At 44.3% G+C, this 21,204-nt stretch overlaps 1 protein-coding gene across 2 annotated transcripts in view; it reads left to right on the top strand.

Annotated features, from left to right (window-relative positions):
• The window catches only part of st3gal3b (ST3 beta-galactoside alpha-2,3-sialyltransferase 3b), a 41,547-nt gene extending 26,071 nt beyond the window's left edge, over positions 1 to 15,476 (top strand). For both annotated transcript variants that reach the window (XM_080503643.1, XM_080503644.1), the window contains exons 11-13: positions 8,355 to 8,501; positions 10,341 to 10,487; positions 12,377 to 15,476. In XM_080503643.1, the coding sequence (XP_080359769.1) occupies positions 8,355 to 8,501; positions 10,341 to 10,487; positions 12,377 to 12,466 (384 nt within the window). In that variant the 3' untranslated portion in view covers positions 12,467 to 15,476. The remainder of the gene's footprint in view (positions 1 to 8,354; positions 8,502 to 10,340; positions 10,488 to 12,376) is intronic.
• The last annotated feature ends 5,728 nt before the right edge of the window (positions 15,477 to 21,204 follow it).

Below are 21,204 nucleotides of genomic sequence, written 5' to 3'. Positions count from 1 at the left end.
TTACATCATTAGAACCTGATTTATAGTGTTTGTAAAACGGTACGTAAAGTGACATCAGTGGGAAAGCTGTAGTTTATGGAACGATATGGGAGAAAAACCCCTAAACCATTTTGACTTTGAAATTCAGATCAGCACAAAGGCAGTGTTGGTCAGTTGCTCAATCAGATGGTTTTTGCCCGTTTCGACCAGATGTTTAATCTGCTGCTTTTGCTCATCAGCGTCTGCTATTGTTCCTTTTAACTAGTGTTCTCCAGCCGTGGATGTTTGGACTTAATGTCCTGATCTTTTTAGCAGCCTTCCTGCTCCAACACACCTGATTCAAATGAGTGTTTCATCATCAAGCATTGTTGTGCAATGGTTGATGCCTGATTTATCACATGTGCTTCATCAAAGAGGCAAATTAAACATGCAGGATAGTAGCCTACCAGGAATGAAGAACACAGCAAGAAACCCCTGAGTATTATAGGTGATTATTAAATGCACTGTGAAATAATTCAAATTTTCCTATAACATGCAAGTGCTTTATTGAAGGTTTTGTTGTTGTTTTTTTCCATACGCTACTTTGTGAGGCAAGGATGGTTAGAATACATCTGCACATGGGGACCGGAGTGAACAACAGCAATTTCATTCGTGGCATCACGATACTGAAAGAAATCCCCCATGAGAACAAAAGGAATGGTTTTTCTTCTGTACTGGGGGAGTCAAACATATGATCCGAGGGCTAAAACCAGTCTGCCATGACGTCCAATCCTGCTCTCTGACTTTGTTAGGTGTAACAAAATGGCAATGAAAATATTGACTGGGATTTTTCAATAAAATCGACTGCTGTTGCTGATTTATGCAGCGGGGATTTTGGTCTTTTGAGTGAGAGTGATGGACTGAGCACAATACTTCAATGAACTGAGAGATCTTTGATGTAGCAGTGAACACTAGTGACCTTGTTGCCTGTGAAGTATCACCCTGTGGGCTGAATATACAAAAGTATGCACAAAGACTGCAAAATGCTTCAGAAAGGAGTTGGTTTTGTGAAATTGTGCTCATTTCCCTGGTATATTCAAACTTTTTCAGCTCTTGTATAAGGATATTCCATCAAATGTAAACTCTTTTCATAATGTACTCGTACCTCTTCGCGCAAAAGGAAAACATTTGGATTTGACTAAAAATTGGGATGCGGTCATGTTACTGATCTGGTCCCCTTGAGACGGAATGGGACTATATGTGGTCCATCAAATAAAATGAGTCTGACGCCCCTGACCTTACATCATCCATCTATCCTTCTTCTATACTGTCTTATACAGCTTGGGATTTCAGCTGACAGGTCGACAATCCATCACAGTGCAAACACACAGACATTCATACCAACAGACAGTTTAGAGCCACTGATGAAACCCATTTGCATGTTTTCGGAGTGTGTGATGAAATTGGAATACCCAGAGAAAACTCGCACATGCTCAAATAGAACATAAAAACTCCCCACAAAAAGTAATGTAAGTGATTTAAAAGCACAGTTGAGAATCTGTGTTGAACAAGCAAGCTTTTGTGTCTCGTCTTTAATTATTTCTATCGGATAATGAGAAAGCTCTGAGTAAACGGACAGAACACGCTATCGACAATGACTTGACTGTCCACAAATCTGAGGCTGTGACACCAACAACGTCTTCCAAAAGAAACAATTCTAAGTAGAGGGCCCATTTAAAAAATAAATAAATAAATAAATGGTGATGTTTTCATTTTTAGAAGATAACTATAGTTTTGAGGAGAAAGAAAACACGAGTACACAAGCGTTTATTGGCCAAAAGAAGATTGTTTCTATGGCGACGAAATATGTTTACTAGTAAATTATACTTCATCGCAACAGCATGAAAGAAATTGGCGTCCCGTTAAAAAGAGTCAGCGTATCTGACTCACACCCAGCTAAGACAAATGCAGTGGAAACAGCAACATAAAGAGGTATTTATGAGTGCATGTAAACCTGCCTCCTGTGAAGTCGGAGGGGGAAAAAACATTCCCAAAACAGCGACTCGTAAATATTTTATGTTGTAACTGTTTTCACTTATTGCCAGACCAAAGCTATTTAAACTGTCAGATCGAGTCTGGAGAACGATGCCCACAACGAGATGTGCGGCAGGGAATCCTCATCCATTAACACTCAGCTTGGTGCGCCGTTACTCTTATTCTTCTTGTGCATCGTGGAGGGAAACCTGATGTAACTCTGGACAGTCGTCCTCTGGGAGCTTTTACATCTGCCGGCCACTTCTTTGTGCAACCTGCACACTTACAGCCGGGAGGGACGCAAAACCTTTTCACTCTCTTGCTGCGGTTATGAAAGCAAGTATATTTGTTTGGTTTTTTTCCACCCTTCCTCTTAAAGGTTAGCGGGTGGTACACCACTGTTGTGCAGAAGACTCCTCCAAGCAAGTGGTTGGCGTGCTTGACTATCTTGCGCCGTCGTGTCTTTTTGTTGTCGTGGAAATTTGTGCAGAATACAAATTAGCAAGGCGAATTTCCGAATATGTTATTGAATGTCTCGTCGACTCTCGGAAACACGGCTCACATGTGTACACACTCATCAGCTTCAGGGCTGAGTCCCGATTTGCAAGCTCATCCTTTTAAACCATTTCCTCCGATATAATATCACAGTACTGCAACATCAACAAGGCTTCTGACTTCCCCGATCCCTCACGACCACCGGCCGACATGATTACCACTCGACTTTGTGGGATCAGCCTTACAAGCAGAGTGACAAACGTAACCGTCTACCTGATTGCTGCTTCATACAGTGTTTACAAATGTGCTCAAACATGATTTCTTTTTCTGCTGTGTCCAATTTGATTTTTGCCCCCATGCACCGCGCACACGCTTCACGCTCACACTGCCGCACTTGTTTGTATCTGTGGATGTATTTTTAAACAGAACCAGTGTAGGATATACAGCCGGTGGTAAACACGAGGGTTTGAAGGTGGAGTGTCGGTGTTCTGTCCCTCTTGTTTGTTTACAGGAGCGTTCTGTGCTCGCTGCGAGGCAGAGATGAATGATGGATGCAGACAATTTCAGGAAGAGCGTACTTGTCCCTTAATAGAAATACAGCCTGAGGTTCTTATTCAGATCCATCAAGATATTGTCGTGGGGCCAATTTTCTTTTTTTTTTTTTTTTTTGGGGTGGGAGGGCAATTATATGTTATATATTGCATAGCGAATAGGGAAATCTCTTGGTGTTTTACTTTAGTGATTTGTCATCATATCCCATAAAGTTTATTGGAATTCTATCTCTGCGGATGCTCCCCAGGCTGCTATAGGGCTCCTTTTTTAAAAACCCAAACATCTGTGAAGAAGCCCCAAGTCGCAGGCATACATGCACCCATAAACATTTACATACTCGTAAACATGGATTTGAACATGAACCAAGTGACTAACATAGTGTCCGGATGTCACTGATTACCAGTGGTTTTAGGTTTCAAAGGTGACTCACCTACCCGCCCTGCCTCGATGAACACGCCGACCTGTACCCTCAGTTGTTTCTCCGAGCAAAGCACCCGGACGCATTGGATGTCGAGGGATTATTTATACAAGTTAAAGTACAGTTTTGACTGGTCACTATAGTGACTAATTTGTTTTGGGGTTTTTTATTAGCAGAAAAGCAACGGGTCCTTGGGGCTTTCCTTCTAAGATGTCACCTGTTATTTCCCAGAGGCCTTGCTGCACCTACAAGACTTTAGGGTCACATTGTTGTCAACCGCTGACACTGTTTTCACGTTTTCCGTCATGGGATTGTGGAGACGAGGGTTTCACACACGGGATAACTTCAGAGAGGCCAGTAACTGAGAAACCATTGACCTCAGTGGGGCCAAAGGTTGTGGTATGTGTCAAGAGAAGTGAAAGACAAATTGGCAAATGCTTCAGATTCTTTCCTAACAAAAGGGAATAAAATTTCCAAAGCAGAGCAAAAAAAAAAAAAAAAATCATCTACCTCCAGAACCTTATGGACTGTAATCCCTCCACTGTGCAACTTTTCAAACATTCTTCCTGACACGGTTCCTCTGCTGCAGGGCACTTATGAGGTGAGACACTGCAGTTTGTAAACCCAGAGACCCAACATGTACACAGTGCTAATGACATCCAGACCACCTTAATTGAGATTATTCACAGTTCAGGGCTGCCTTTTTGTTTCTAAATTGCTTTAAGTCTGCCCTGCAGAATCCGGTCCTCCGAGTTTGAGTTTTCCCACTCCATAAACTTCAAGTGCAACGACTTCTTCTCATGGTGGCTTAGAGGACTGACGAATCCAGGCAGAGATCGATCGTATGATCGCTGTCTATTAAGGAAGCTCACCCATGTTTTTAGAGTATTTTTTTTAGGTCCTAACTTTGCAAACAGACATTCTGTAGCTTGTCACCAGACACATGTTCTCTGTTGACAAGCTGTTCTGGCGTCTCTTCTGGGCCATTGGGACACCTGAAGTTTGTTTGTGTGCATTTACATTGCAGAGCTTTAAACCACCTGCAGTCCCCCAGCACATGTGAAACATTTTGTGCTTCCCTCACCCCTCATATTTCAGTCCCACTCAGCACGTCTACACTTTTCGAGCCGTCCCGCAGGAGTTGTAAACTGAGCGATCTGCTTCGTTCAACGAGCAGAAACATTTGAGTTTAAAGGTGAGGTAAATTTCATTGGCCTGTGCTTTAAGCCACAGTGAAACCAAACCACGCTGAAAAGTGTAAGCACAGCTCAAGCTGTTTGTTTTGGGGAGTTTTTACATTTGGGCAGTGAAGCACAGCTGAGAGGAATTTTCATACTTCTAATGTATCTGGAAAAAGATGCATCCCGTCATGTTTTTGTGTGATTTAAGCATCTGACCAACAGTATCCCATGGTTACTTTCATCTCTGTGCATCCCCTTTTTCCATTTTACTTTTCTTTTTGTCAATGCTTCTCTCCATCTGTGTCCTTGATCCACATCGCTTTCTCCACCTGTGTGATCCCTCATGTCTTTTGGCTTACAGTAGGTCGTCTTTTCACTCCGGTATTGTCCTCACCTGATCCGCTGCTTTAAGCTTTCTTTGATGGTTCGTGTTTGAGTCATCTTCCTACAGCTTTGAAATTGCAAGACAAATACTTGGTCTTTGTAGAGCTTTCACTGCAGCCCACACCACAACTTGTTTTTATATTCTCCATGTCACAATAGTCATATATTCTGAAATTCCCCACGACAGACATGTTAAGACGACTTTCACACTCACGGTTTTAATTGACTTTCCAGTGTTTAGGATTTTCCTTCTGAGTGAAAACATGCTGAAGCACAGGTAATCCAACCTCATGAGGGTAATCAGGGGTAGAGATGATGAGTTTGGTGGGGGTGCTTTGCCCTAATGGCAACTACAGTCCCTTCTCTCCACTTTTTTTAAGAGGCAAAGTTGTATTCATCTTAAAATGATATTGTCCTCCAGAATATGACACCGGACTTGGCGATATAGGACATGGCGGCTATTAGAAATGCATAAATGAATCATCTTCCTCTTCCAAGTATTTTGAAGACCCTGCAGTGGTTGCAAAACTTTTCAAAAGGGCAAATTGCTCCTATGAGTCAGCATTCAGTTTATTCAGTGTGGAGTACTGCCGCAACATAGTGAGCGGTAAAAGAAACAACTTGTTAATTATGTACTGAAGTAGAAAAACAACATATGATTTTGCTTTTGAAAGTGATGATGTCAAAAGTCTTTCATTCCATGTATGCTCAAAAAGGAAAAATGTTCACCCACAAAACCTTTAACCTCACCAAGTAACAAATGTCAACGTCCAATGTAACAATTACTTATAGGAGCACATATGAAGTAACTGATGGACTTAGCTTTTGTAAATGGTCCACACACACATTTCAGCAAACATTAAGTGTGAAATCTACCCCCCCCCCGACTTTTAAGTTCTTCTGACTGAGTAATGTTGACCGCTCGCCACTCTGTTATTGCAATGCGAATAACTGACGATCCAAGTTCAGGATCGTTTTAACAGGTGTTTTATTGAAGCTCACAGCCTTGTGCACACACTTAAATCTAATAATACAGACCAATTTACCCATAAAGCTGTCGCGGGAGAAGGGAAACAGTCATTTCCTCTCTGAGCACTGCCCAAACAGCCAAATCTGCTCACCTTTGAGCATGTGTGTGTGTGTGTGTGTGTGTGTCAGTTCTCGGTGAGTAAGTGGTCTTGGACCACTCTCCAGCTTCCTGTTCTGATCCTGTTCATATGCCACTGTTGCAGCGACCACTCTTGACAAACTAATGTGCAGTCACACCGACGTTAGCAGCCGGTCCGGAGGGGAAAGTATATCCTGTTCCCTTGAGGACTTGTGCCAGCGCTCCCGGGTACACATTATCTGCCACATATTTGTTGGATGAGACTTACTTTAAGCCGTATTAGACATTGCCTCATGTTGATGATGCTCGTTTTAATATTCGCTCCCAGTATCAGGCTATAAACACACTTTTCTTGGCTGCTGTTTTATCGCCCTTCTGGAAATTGTTGGGAAGCCAAATACTCTGCTCACAACACCCGGTGGATGTTGTTAAAGGAGGGTGGAGCGTTCACTTTCCCCTGTCTGGATCCTCGAAACCAGTGAACGTTTGCGCCGGAGTCCTTTTTAACGTAAGCAACTTCCCACATTCTTGCACACAACAGCACCCACAACCCCCTCCCTCCTCGGGTTTGAATCCCTCCATGCTAATTGCTCATTTCTCAAAAGCTACCTGTACTTGTCTGAAGAGCTTCAAAGAGATCCCCACCCTGTGACAGTTGTGTACATGCCAGGTCATTGCTGTGTAAAGCGAGGGGTGTGTGTTGTGTGTCATTAGCCTCTCTCCTTCACAGAATAAAGAGGAAAAATGCATCACTGTCTTTATTCAGCGTACACAGACGTGCACACATCCAAACAGCGCCGCTAAATAGATTCCTGGCAAACACAAGCTGTGTTGACAGGAGAGATGAGCCGCTGTTCCTGTTGCAGCTTGCCGAAGGCACAGTGTCGGGCCCGTGTTCAAAAAGAGCCGCCGCTGTTGAAGCCACAAAACCAGCAGACTTGTTGCTACTGCCTCTGCCAACACACACAAAAACACACACAGTCATGCATTGCTGTATCAAAAGCGGCCAGGCGGGTGCTTGAATATTTGAACAGGTGATTCCCATTTACATCTGCTGACCCTGTTGGCTGGTGGCTTTTCGGAAATCATACTGTCGGGCTCGTCGATCTCGCACGCCTCGTTTGTTATGTGTTCATTCCGTTCTTCATCTGAAGTTGTGATGAGGGGCACTTCATTGCCAATCACAATTTGGCATTTACTTGCATCATGTGCCGACTTTTTTGGGGGAATACCCTTTGTGTCTGAGCTCCCTCACATCCAGTAACGGTTTTGGTATGATCAAGCCGGGCCAAATGTGTTTCATTAGACTTATGTAATTTTATTCAGGCGCTGTTGTTGGCCTGTCTTGACAGGTTGTCCTGGCGACTGATGATGATTGCCTTGTGTAAAAGGACCTGACACCCTCAGGTCAAGATGTGATTGGAACCATTTCCTTTCTAATGACATATTTAACCACAGATGTTGGCTATGGATAAAGTTCAGCATGAAGTTTCCCACCCGTGTGTCTCAGCACCAGATAAATATAGAACCAAACACAATCTTTTGTAACCAGGTGTTGTTCATCAATACAGTAGAAATAAAGCACATGTTTCACATATATTAACAGAATTAAGAAGCAGAAAGAACAAATCAGCCAGGACCTTATGAGGACAACAGTGGAATAGATTACTTGAGGAACTGAAAGGAAAACGACGAAATGTTATGTAATTCACTGAAATTTTGACACCACAGTTACTCTTGTGTCGATAGTATGAAATGCACTCATCTTCCCATTGTTTAGAGAAATATGTCGAATACTTTCTGATTTGAGGGACCTTTCATTAGAAAGCCTGAAAAAAAAAAAAAATTAGGGTTGCGCAGAAGCGCAGTAGCACTTCACTCACTGCAGTTGCAGCCCTTGCAGACCTTCCTCCTGGTGGGTCGTAATTACTGATGTCCTGCAAGCCCCTCACCCTGACTTCATCCATTAAAGGTCCCAAAAGCCCTTTACCTAATCAGAGGTAGAGAGGGTCTGGCTTCTCGAATGCTCTTGTGTTTTATGTCAGTGTTACAGAGGCTAATCTCACTTTGATGTCTGCCTGATAGAATTCATTGAGCTATCCCCACCGGATGTGTCATGTGTCATTTGGAGGGGACATTTGTATATATGTCTGGGGGGGAAAAAAGGATACATGAATAGAAAACTAATGATTTTTTCTTCTTTTTGTCTGTTTGAACTCTTCAGAGAGGTACTGAGGGCTTTTGGAAGTCTGTGGCTCACTACGTTCCTCGAGAGCCAACGGAGATGAGAATCCTCAACCCGTACTTCATTCAAGAGGCAGCCTTCCAGTTTATAGGCCTGCCCTTCAACAATGGTGTCATGGGTAAAGGGGTAAGAATCACATGCGCATTCACAACTTTCGAACGCAGTAATTCAAAACTTGCTGTGGGAAAAGGCAGCCACATATAGTAAACAATCATCACATCACAGTTATTAAATTGGTTGACATTTAATCTGAAAGCAGCCACTAAATCTCTTTGACTGAATGCTACTACTGGAGTGAGTATTCACATTCTGTTGTGGAGTGAGTAAAAGTGAAGTATTTGTATAAAAGTGGATCATAGAAACAGGGATTTTAATAGGCCCAGCATTGTAATTGTTTCCTAAATGAGAAACATAACGGAAACATTGCTTCCCTCGGCTTGCACAATAGATTAAAAAAAATAAAATAAACACCCAAAATAAACAGTATTATATAATTTCTGTTCCTGGAATCATTTCAGTCTGATTTTAAAAGTATGATTCTAAAATTAGATTAGTCAAGTTGTATAAAAACCAGAACAAATGATGTATTTGTCGCTGTACATAACTTGGTCTTCTGTGTTTTACGTTTTCTTTTACTTGAACATATATATGTACGTCAATCTTTATATCTTCTACCGAATGACATTTATGTAATATTGCTACTGTCAGAAAAAAGGGGGAAAGAATACCACACACGTTATGCCAAACAATTCCTCATTGTTGACATTGCTTCAAAGTTGAGTACTTTGTGTATAGCACATCCGGCCTTCAGCAATTCTTCAGCACTGCATCATGTTTCAATCTATTTCTAGACAAAGATGTTTGCACCTTTAGTTTAGAATCGTGTCTGACTGGAACTCAAACTGCTCTAGAGAGGCTATACTTCTCTAACATAATATCTTCTGCTACTCACTTAAAGTTCAGTTTACTGGAAAACAATTAATTACAGGACAGAGATATGATGAATTAAACATCCTGCGGCATTTGAAATTAAATCCTAATGTGCATGTGGATATAGTTCCATACATGGACATACTGTGTGCTGCTGGTAACCAAAGGAGGGATATTGTTGGAGAATTGGAGGGGACATGAGGAGTGTATCAGCCTGACTCTACCCTCTGGGGCCACCGCAGCACCCCTGCATGAACTCCACTCGGCAACATGTGTTGAACATGTGTGTGTGTGTGTGTGTGTGCAGTGCTGTCTTGTACAATGCAGGCTGCAGCGGTGTATGATTTGGCACCTTCTCAACCCCCGAACACGCTGCAGTTTCTCTCCTGATCATGGCAGAGTGTGTTTATGTACATGGAAATTAATGAGGAGGTCTATTAGTGATACTCGTGTTTATGTTGAGTGTGTGTGTAAGTGCAGTTGTGTAAAATAATCTGTATTATAAAACGCGGTGGGGGGGTCGGCCAGCTGCTTGTTGGGCTCCACCTACCCCGAGGGCTGCAAATCAGGGTAATGATTTAAATGGGGCCTCCATCCACTCTTCTTTTTTTTTTTTTTTTTCCTGCACCCGCATTTTTCCAACTCTGTTCCTCTGCACGCACGCACGAACCTCCTGTACCCCATAGATCTGTGGCAGCCCCGCGGCGTTTAGGAAGCACAGTTCAACCCTCTAGATCACTGTGTCGTAGCAAGGGGTCTGCAGAGGTCATGTCTTAAAGGTAATAGTTAATCACCAAGTCCTCAAAGTCAGTTAGAAGCAGTGCAGGAGAACAAAGAGTCCGGCACAACGGAGGGAGGGAAGCAGATACACGAAGTGGCAACGAAGGTCCGTCTCTGAAAAGCTGTCAGAGGCCACACCAGTACAAATACTTCGTATTTATAGTCATCCTTGAGATTACAAATGATTATTTTGTCTGCTAATGCCCTCGGTGAGTGTTTACGTGCTTTAACCTGAAATCACTGTTTCCACTTCAGAACATTCCAACTTTGGGAACAGTGGCTATTACCATGGCTCTGCATAACTGTGACGAGGTGGCGGTGGCTGGTTTTGGCTACGATATGAACACACCCCACGCACCTCTGCACTACTACGAGACCGTCAAGATGTCCGCCATGAAAGAGGTGAGTCCTCGAACGCATTCGACTTGTTCTTTGATTCCCGGCAAAGTTATCCAGCGATCGAGGCACCGCGAGGTTACCAGATTGTTAAGATAAGTCACGTAGACGTAGCATTGGCGAAGGTAAGAGGAATATTTTGAGTCTTTTACTTGTTCACTGACGAACTAAAAGAACTGAAGAAACAAGAAAATGTAGTCTTTGATTAGGAGGGACCACCACTCCTGTGAAGCCTCATGGGTGGTTTGAACTGGACTCAAGCCAAAGTACATTTACTACAAAGCCTTCACTATTTGTGCTCATGGAAATATTCGTCCAGTAATTTTGCTGAGGTTCAATTTTTTTCACTGCCCTTTTCCTCCAAGACATTTCCAGTTCAATGCGTCATATTGCAACAAATGTGTTTGATCTCCATTAATTGAACTTAAAAAGTAGTGAAATATTTTGTGGAAATTCGATTACTTTTGATGCGGCTTATGTTCTTCATGAATGGAAAGCTTTGAATAATAAAGTTATTGCCTTCTGGTGTTCCTGTGTTGGTTTATATTTCTGAACACGCTCTCATGACTGATCAGTTAAATCTTCCTCCTCGGTGTTTACGCTAAATCCCGGTGGAATCAGATGTCACCCATGTGCTGGAGTGCGTAAACTATGAGCTCAGTATGATGATAACCTCTGTCTAAACCTCGAGTGAACCCTTTGACATTTATTATCATCTTCATCAACCTTGTCATCATCAGCCACACGTGTAATTAATGGGAGTACTGGGGGCTTTTTTTGTTTGGAACACTTAACCACCGCCGGTCCACTGGGCTTTTCTAGAACCACACAGCCGTGAAACATACACCTATTGTTCCTCCGTTTTAAAGAGACAAAGTATTTCTAATTTATGTGGATGCTGAAAATCTCCACAGAAGTTATGCAAGTTCACAAAACTTAATAATAAAGTGTGAGATGCGTCAGTTTAGAGTGGTGTTCGACAGCCTTGGTCCTGGAGAGCATATGCTCCATGTCAAGGCTCCCGTCACAGAGCAGAGACGGACCTCTATGAGCAGAGCAAGAAGAAAATGTGCAACAGTTAATGCGCGATTCAGTCATATGCTTGGCTTTGACCAACTTTAGTTCAATAACACTGTCAACAAATGGACTTGTGTAACTTATAGAGGCCCTGTATTGCTTGTATGAAATATGTATGACTAGAACTCGACTTTCATGTTTAATTTTCACAATAAAAGTGCCAAATATTGAAGCTTTCAAAAAGTCCTCCCAATGACGGCAGAGTGCAAGTATGAAAACCCCGCAGTGCCAATTTTATTGGCTCCTCTATTGGTTTAGTTGTCAAAAACTGCTCCTTGAATTTTGGAGTTTAATGAAAAACTATTCAATATCATTATGTAAACTGGGCCGAGTTGCTATTTGAGGTAATTTTGGATAAACCTAAAGCTTATTGATTTCCTGGTGTAATATATAGGTAAGCGGTTTCACCCAGATGGGCCAGCAATGTGCAAGACCAGCCTGCATTTGCACTGCTTTCTTTCCCTCTATAGTTTTTCTCGACACCCTTTACCTTCTTTGTTCACTGTCTGGCCGTTCCTTCATCTCTGCATCCCGAAGCGCCACACAGGAACCTCCGGCTCTGGTTACGTAGCGCCACGCTGGGCTGACTCTTCATAGCACAGCGGGAGGAAAACCGACCCAGCATGGCTTAACACACACATTTGTACATTTGGACACCCACATGCCTACAAGCTGGGACGATGGAAGTCCCGCACTAACTTATATATAGAGCGGTGTCTGTGCACAAAGTGGCGTCGGACGTCACCCCACAGGGATCGTCTTGCTTTATCTGACAAGTCGCCACTTACCTTTTGTTCTCTCCTCTGATTCTCCCGCAGTCTTGGACGCATAACATATCCAAGGAGAAGGAGTTCCTCCGCAAACTGGTGAAGGCCAACGTCATCACAGACCTGACCAACGGTATCTGAGTTTACACCCATTCACAGTCTCCCTGCGCCATTCCCAAAGGACTACAGAACAGGAAGCTGAGGAATGGACTTAACTTGACAAGAAATGATCCCTCAGCGTCTGGGCGGCCCACACACTGCCGGGGGTTTTTATATCAAAGGAGATTTTAAATAAGAGATAATACAGGAGGGTTTCTGTGGAGAGATGCACAAATGTGCCTTCTGAACCAAAGACTCCTGCTGACCGAAGCAGGGAGGGGGTTGGGGGGGGGGGCATGAGGAGGACTGGATATTCCTGGTTCCTGGCTCGCTGACAAGACGGAAGCAAGAAAGCTCTGCTGGCCCCAAGCTTCAACGTTTACCACTTCAACCCCCCCCCCCCCCCCACTCCCACCAGAGTATCACACAAATGAATAGCGAGAGCAGTGATCCTGCGTTGACCTGCAGGAGTCGGTTTAGCTCGACTTTGCTGGTTGACCCGATGAAGGGACAGAGGACAAAGGGATGAGACGGGACTGTAACGGAGTGTGGAGACGGGTTGTGTATAAGCAGTGCCAAACGTACCTCGCAAAGGGGAAAGGGCATCCCCGCTCTCTTTTTGCTGCCTGAATGTATTCACTTTCCTCAGTGTAAATATCAAAGATTTTTACTGTGCTTTTTAATAAGCTGCAGCAGCCCCCTCATCCCATCCTCCCGTGTGTCTTTGTCCATTCATCTTGAGTAATTTTTTTGTTTCCAGCTGTACGTTCTCGGTTCAGAGTTTGGTGTGCCACACAGATGAGTATTACAGTGCGACAATAACACTGTTGATCAGAGGAGAGGCTCGCAGCTTGAGGCACCGTGTTGCCGTGAAGCCTCAGCTTCTCGTCGCCTTTCAGAGGAGAGCAGGAGCAGAAATCCAGAGATTACGAGCCAACGGGAGCACCTCCGGTCGATGGAGGGTGATGAAGTACCTGAGTGCAGACCTGCCCTGGGATTATATCAAATGCCTTTGCAGATAGATGGATGGATGAATAGATGGATGCTTTATTCGTCCCAATGGGGAGACTCACTACTGTACTGTGAGTGTGCTCATGTACATGGACTGTGAGTTTGAATCAGAGCTCTGAATTTGATCTTTAGTGAGAAGAGAGCGTACTCTAAGAAAAAGACTGGGAGCAGGTTTCTAGTGAAACTCAGTTCCAATATTCCAATTGGTCTAAATTATTTCTGATAGTAGATTCTTATTGCTCTGTGACACAGCCCACTATGGCAGGAGAGCCCTCACCACTTGAGGATATAAAAACTGTGACCCCCCCACCCCCCACCCCGGTTCTTGTCTCCATCACTTCTTCTCCAAACATGCAGTGCAGTAATGCTCCGCTCCGTCTCCCATGTCCGATCCTCCTCCATCCTCCTGTTGCTGCGAAGCTTCTTCTTCTTCAGTAAATGGTCAAATCATGGATTGTAGGATATAAATATATATTTTTGTTTTTAGGGTTATTTTAATTATTTATTTTGTTACAAAGTCCCAACATTTCGGTCACAGGTGGGCCTTCCTTCTGTTACAAATGGTAGTCTTGTTTATGAGAGTTTGGAGTTCACCACCACGTGCTTCCTCCTGAGGCTGCGTCTTGTTTTTGAGTTTCTGGCCGAAGCAGCATTGTGACTCAGTCTGTTTGAAATTGGCTCACTGTTACAGTCATGTCTGCAGCCTTTTTGTTTCTGAGCTTTATGTGGTGTACGTTACTAAGATGCGTGTGTGTGCTCTGTGCGACTCGGGAGTAGGATTTAATTTAATTATTCTTTTTGATTCAGAGGATCTGTAGGTGACGACTGCCAATCTCAGACCGACACGACGCTGATCAGGCCCTTTGCACTTTGCAGAGGTTCTGCCTCACACTTCTTCAGTGTTTTCAACATGCAGTGTTTATCACAATCATTTTGCGCCTTTTTGTTTTCCAAATCAACATGAGAATGTCTACATGTCACCACCTGTCATAATCACACGAATGAGCAATCAGCTTTATTTAGTCATGGTGCATTTAAGAACTGCTTCACCAAAGCAGGATTTTGTTATTTTAACAGGGATTTCACCTGTTTTCTGTTCTTTTTTTTTTCCTCCACTTCCTGAGAAGTGCATGTTTACTGTTCATTACGGTTTGTCCACAAACATAATTCACACATGTTCACCGCCATTCGCAGAAAGCTGCTCTCATTGCAACGTCCACACTTGATTCCATAAGAAAATGTTGGGCTCCTGCAGCACCACGTCCTGCCTGGTCCCCTCAGAACAGCCACTGGGTTCAATCAATCAATCAATCCCTTTTTTTTATTCTTATTTGGAAAAAATTAACCCTGTTGGGTCGTGGTTTATTTTTTTTCTTTTTTCATTTATTATTTGGTTTGAATAGTTGATTTTCTGAGAGCAAAGGTATAGTGAACGGCTGACCGTGCCTTGCACCTCATCACTTGGAAACTTGTAGTGGGGGAGTGTGACGTTATAACAGCAACCGGTCTGGCGTCGGCGAACGACGGCCCACTGCTCATATCTTTAATGTGAGACACCGAGTTGAAGCATTATGCTGATAGTTTTGTATGTTGTAGCCCATAAACTACAAACTACAACATCAAAATGGTTGATTTGCAGTACAGTGGTGAGTTTGCTGATCAAGCAGAACCCAGAGGATGAGATACTGTAAAATTATGTTTGTACTTTATGTGCTGAAGCATATAAAAATACCAATTTTCAGCTTCAGTTTGAGGATGTCCATTTTATTTTTGCAAGTTGGATTTTCGTTGTTGTTGTTTTTTTTTGTTTATCTTGTTCAAATGCTGGATGACTTGAGATTAGACCCAAATTGCCTCTTCTACTAACCTGTTCATTATAAAGCAGAATGTATTCGCTTTTGTCATTCGTCGTATTTAAGAACCTTTATCTTTAACATTTCATTATCAGCAGGAAATCAAAGTGATCAAAAGTGTTAATATTTTTTTTTTGTATACAGTTATAAATGGCTTTCTGCAACTCAATAAATACATTTGTAATGGATATTTGTCTGTTCATGCTTAATTCTGTGGAACTTTTTTTTTTTGTCCTCCAAAAAGTCTGCCACCCCCCCTCCTCTGTATTTTTCTTACTGTATATACATGTTTCTTTTCACTGTGACTTCTCAGTATGCGCAGTAAATATTTTTGATGTATTTAGTCTGCTTTTTGTTTCATGTCAACAGTCATACTTTACGCTTCATCCGTGCTTATGTTAATGTGACAGCAGGCGACTGTTTGTTCAGACAATGAGGTCCTCAGTGCCACGGCGAGCTCACGGCTGAGCAGGCCTTGCAGCAGGTGGTGTGCGTGCGTGCGTGCGTTTCAGAGGTTACAGACTGCAGGAAGCTGTATAGAGCTGAAGGAGTGATGGGATGGAGCAGCGTGGATGAGTAGATTTCCTCTCTGTACTGTGCATCGCCAACCTGCAGAGCCAGGGGAAATCACTTTTCACCCCTCTGTCCACCGGACTTCCTCACTAAAGTACAACCCTCTTTATGTGTGTTTATGTCTTTCCGGCTCTAAATCTCCCACTTTTCTGCCAAACTTCACCGCCATCCCCTTCGACACTTTTCAGCTGGCTGTCCGTTCCCTCGTCTGAGCCGTGCAATTTCTTCCTCTTCACCTGCCCGGGGCCGAGTTGGATATCTCCTTTCACTTGGCATCACGAGGGACCCATGTGTGCCCCCCCCAGTGACCACGCAGGACTCCAGCAAAAACACTCACCGCCCTGCAGCATCATCATAAACCAGAGCAGCGCTGGCTGAGAACGAGCACCGGTGAACCATCCAGCTGCGGGCCGCTGAAAGTCTTTGCCGGCGTGAGTCGGGACGAGGCTCCGAGGGACCCTTAAGTGCCTGTGGACCGTCCCGTCCTGCTGTTAATAATGGGGTGCCAGAAATGTCTGAGTCACGCCTCGCCGGTCACCAAAACTGCTGAGCCCCGTCTACTACGGGGCCACAGACTTTCTCCCCCCTCCGCAGGGTGGGATCGATTGCTCGCTCCCAAGCAATAGGAGAATATTCGCCACCTGGGATTTAGCCCGAGGCAGCTGGCTCGCCTGCCGGCTGGAGGCAGTCACTCCTTGTCCGGCCTGCAGACGGAGGTATGAGCACGCCTGCACCTCCTCAGCCGACGGGCCTTTTATTCTCAGCGACAGGTTCCCCCGCCCCACCTCCTCCCTGAAGTGTTGGAACGGAGGGGCCACGACCTCCGGGCCTGAAATTTAAACTCCTCGTTAAAAAAAAAAAAAGGACCTGGGAAGAGGAGAAAACACCCATTGAGACACCCACTTCTGCTGCTTGCACTGTTTACTTAATACTGGGTCAGCTGGGACGAGGGAAAACAACTCTGCCCTCTCGGCACTGCGTCCCCCAGTCTGTCACTTTACCTTTGTCTCTGGATGTGACACACCTACAGGCCTGTCCTGCTCCTGCAGCACTGAAATGACCAGTAATAGCTCGTCTTTTATGATTTACAAGGTTGGGTTTGTTTGTTTTTATGTCCCTCCAGCACCGCAGTGGTGTAAAATCCTGATTGGAATGCAGCCTTGGGGGACCTTTCTGTGTGGAGTTTGCATGTTCTCCCTGTGTGTGTTTTTGTTTTCTTTTCTCTCCAGTTACTTCCCATTTAAGGTTAATTGCACATTAGCTGTAAATGTGACTTGACTGTTTTTCCCGCATTGCATATTGCCTAAGGGTCTAGGGTTGGGCTTGGAACAAAATTACAATTCCAAATTAAATTCTTCCTCATACTTTTACCCTTCTTTCTTTATTAACCACAGTAATTTCATTGCGCCTCTGTGTTTATGAAAAAACGATATGTGGTGAAAGACACTTAAAATGTACGTCGGTTTCTACAACAGATGTTCTTGAGGCAGGTACAAGGGCAGCTCCTCGTCCAGGATTTGAGGGAAATGATTCAACGCCAATGCCAGAGACACATCGAGAGATGAAATGCTTTCCTTCCTCGCCCCGGTATTCCCCCTTGTTCATGTTCCGTTCTGTCGGGGGGGGTGGATGGCTCAGCTGCTCAGTGATGTTTTAAAGTGTCCTCCTGTATGAATTCTGCTTCTTTCACTACTCTGATGGACAGTTCAAGACATCAAAATCTCGGTCAGTCATTATTCGCCAGTCATTATTGGCTGTTCCCATCTGCAGGGCTGTTTAGTTCTGCTTAACCCTCCCGTCTGCACCTCACAGCATTAATGAAGCCACATGTTCATGCTCTGCTCTATGATTTGTTTGTATGCACAATGATACAACGAATGTGAAGGACGGCTCCAGAAGTCATCAAACTCTGATGAAGTAGTAATTATCTTTGATTCTACCGCCCTGTGTTCAGTTATTGAGCTAATGTGGAAACATGTCGTTATGGAGCTCAATGTTTTGTTCTGGGAGCGATGATACAACTTGATTTGACTGAGAGCTGGAGGCATGTGTCCTGGCTGAAGGGGAGCTCCAACTAAAAAAAAAAAAAAAAAAATTGAAAACAAACTCAGCATTTTCGGAGGGGCCCAAGAGAAGAATGTCACCTTTTTAGATGGAGAGAGCACAAAGAAGACAAGAGAGGAAGAACGGGCCGGGAGAGCAATGACCTGTGGCTTCAGAAGAAACCAGAGAAACCCTTGGAGGAAATAAAGAAATAACCTTTAACTCTCCTTCACATCACATCTGGTAGAGTGCAGCCGCTCTCCTCCCGGTCTCCCTCCAGCATCACCACCTTGAAGCCAAACCACCCACCCTCCCTCTCCCATCCGGTGCTGAACTGAGGAGGGCTGGCCGGCACCAGAGGCCTGGGCCTGCACCCAGGCCTCGTGAAAACCGCTCGGCAAATCCCAAAAGAACCGTTTTAGTTTGTGGATCTTACAGATTTTCCACTTTCACCTGACAAATTATTAAAGAAAAACACAAAAGTCTTTTTTTTTTTTTATGTGTGTGTGTGTTTGTATGCTTCATAAATTCTGCTTTATATTCTTTAGAGGAAATGAAAAATTCCACCACAGCTGTCATGTTAGTGTGGCTTGCCAGAAAGAAAATCTGAACGTGTGTGTGTATGTACACATCGTGCGTGTGTGCACGCCGTGTACTGAGCATACTTGTGTGTTTTGCTTGCATGGGCTTTAACTGTGGGTGTACAAACAGTGTCATGCTGCAAATCCCTTTTACAATGGCGAACAAGTTCATCGCCATTGCACACAGTGATGGATGGTGTAAACACACTCGAAAACAAACACACGCTTCTGAAATTTGTGGTGCTCTCTGCTGAAACTCAGCCACCTGCTTGATGTTTCAGTTTACCAAGTTCACAAACTTCAATGGGGGTGATGGGTTTGCTTCGCACCTCTGAGATTTTTGGGGGCACCTTTGAAATGTGATGCGTTAAACTACCGTGGCACTCGGTCGTTTTGGGCACGATTTTGAAACGTCTCCTTTTTGACACCTCTGGAGAAATCTCCTGGGTGTTTTAGGAGGTCTTTGCTTCCTCTGGTTGTTATTGAGATCATCCTTATCATCTGACGGTACATTCCTCCATGTCAGGCACCTCAGCTGTGTGCATTGTTGCCTTGTTGGTCCCTGCTATTAATAGAGCTGTGACAGCGTCCAGGGATCCTCCCTGCATTCGTCTTTGCCTTGGTGTGGAGAGTGGGCCCGGAGAGGACAAGCGAAGGAGCTGTTTACCCAGCCTTTTGTGCTGGCGGGCCGTAGTGTTTGCCCAGCAGGGAGTGCCTCTACTTCAGGGCCTTTTTGCCGTGCCGGTGGGTGGATGCTGCAGAGAGGAATGGACAACCCCCCCAGGGTTGAGAGGGACAGGGAGAGGTGCTTTCTCTCTTACTTGCTTTGGTCATCCATCAGGCTCGGCAGCAGGTGACACAATCAGCCAGGATGGCCACTGGAGGGCAAACACAGGTGACAAGGGTGCAAACATCTGTGTGCGGTTGTGTGTACAGAATGACATCCAACAGGTGGATGCATTCAATCATAAGAGGGTAAAAACAATAGAATGTCGGCCTACTGGACAAAGAGTGAGACGCCCGAAAGGTCAGAGGAGAAGCAAAATATCAGCAGACCTCATTCAGTCTGAGTGTCTTGTTCCTCCGCAGGAGGGGTTTGCTACCTGATATACCCAAAGACCCACAATCTGTCTGCACATATGTGTCTATTAGTGTGTATCTCCAAGTGGAATCTAGTGCGAAGCACGATATTTATCAGTCTGGGAGTGTAAACGTCTCTTGTCGGAAACCTCCATTGGGGAGCTTTTCAAAAATCATTTAGTGACAATAGGTCCCCTCCTCCCTCCCTGCTCCCAGCGCAGGAACAAAAAGACATATGAGCCTTATGGATGGGCTAAAAAACTCCGAGGACTTTGTGCAACCGCCACCACGCTCCGGTTTCACAAAGTCTCTGACAGCCAGGCGGAGCGGCACGCTGTTTTTACGCATAGCCTCCAGTCCTGCGGGGCATGTAGACTTTGTTTAGTAGCTGTGTGGTGGAGCGCTGCAGGAGACGCAGGAGCGGCTCGGTCTCCGATAACTGGATACGAGAGTCCAAAGTAAGAGGCTTATATTTAAGATGCGAATAGTTTCTGCGTGAAAGCGCGACGTGCGCATTTTTTTTTTTTTTTTTTAAATTTTGAGCCAAATATTTTTGGCCGACAGGGAAACATTTTTTTGCGGTCTGAAATCCAAATCAATTCTGATCTCGCTGTCACGCGAAAGGAACAAGAAGAAGACGAAGAAGACACGACTTTCCCTGTGGTTTTGTGCAAAAGACAAAACGTGAGCGCGCAGGTTTTCCACGGACGTTTTGGTTCGGTGTCGACCTTGACTTCAGTTAGAAGGCAACGCAAAAGCGTGTTGTGAGAAATCTTCTCGTGCTGCTATTTACTCATTAACCTCACGAGCTGTTTGGAGGCAAGACCCAACAGGTTACTGGAGGTAAGGAGAGTCATGCCTGAAAAACTGGCTTCATTTCATTAAACGATGGTTTGGCTGTGACTCAGCGGCGGCAGCAGATTGAGGGCAAACATTTTTAACACTTCTGACTGTTTGACTGTCTCTCCTTTTCTCGTTTCTCTCCCAGTGTAGATTGTTTATGTCACCGCAAACAAACTCCCACCTAATTAGACTTTATATAGACTCCAGCTTGGCTGCACCGGTCAGCTGCAAAGTTTATTTTCCTCGTCCTGGAAAGCTCCGAGCGCCTGCAAAATGTTGATCTTACGGACTTATTTGCTCTCCCATTTCAACCCTAAACTGATTTGTATAAATACAATTAAAAAAAAAAAAATTAAATAAAAACCATTTCAAATTAGATAAATTCATTAGGATGTATTTTCGGAAAATTGTTCCATGGCCAAAATAAGTCTGAAATGAAAATATTTTTTTTCCATAAACGTAGCTGCTTTGCAAAAAATAAAAATAATGGAAATGAATAAGGACTTTACGCAAATGTGACATGAAAGTTGGAATTGACATAAAAGATGAATGAAAGCCTGAGGCCATCAGCCAGTGCTCAGTCCTCTCTCTGTTCTTGTTCAGGGTGCTGAGGGTTTGAGAGAAGCCGTGACAGGACACTGGCCAGCCAAAAGGCATTTTGGCCGCGCGCAAAGGAGGAGGCGCCTTTCGCGTTGAAGCCGAGCCGCTTTTAGATGGATCCATCAAGTTTGCTTCAGCCTCAGAGGAGACCGCCAGCTCTGAACGCTTGCAAGCCGTGACGGCACGTTGTAAAAAC

The sequence above is a fragment of the Blennius ocellaris genome (genome assembly GCF_963422515.1).
Source record: "Blennius ocellaris genome assembly, chromosome: 10".
Taxonomy (NCBI): Eukaryota; Metazoa; Chordata; class Actinopteri; order Blenniiformes; family Blenniidae; genus Blennius; species Blennius ocellaris.
The sequence above is the reverse complement of the archived record's forward strand: the minus strand, read 5'-3'. Positions and strand labels throughout refer to the sequence as shown.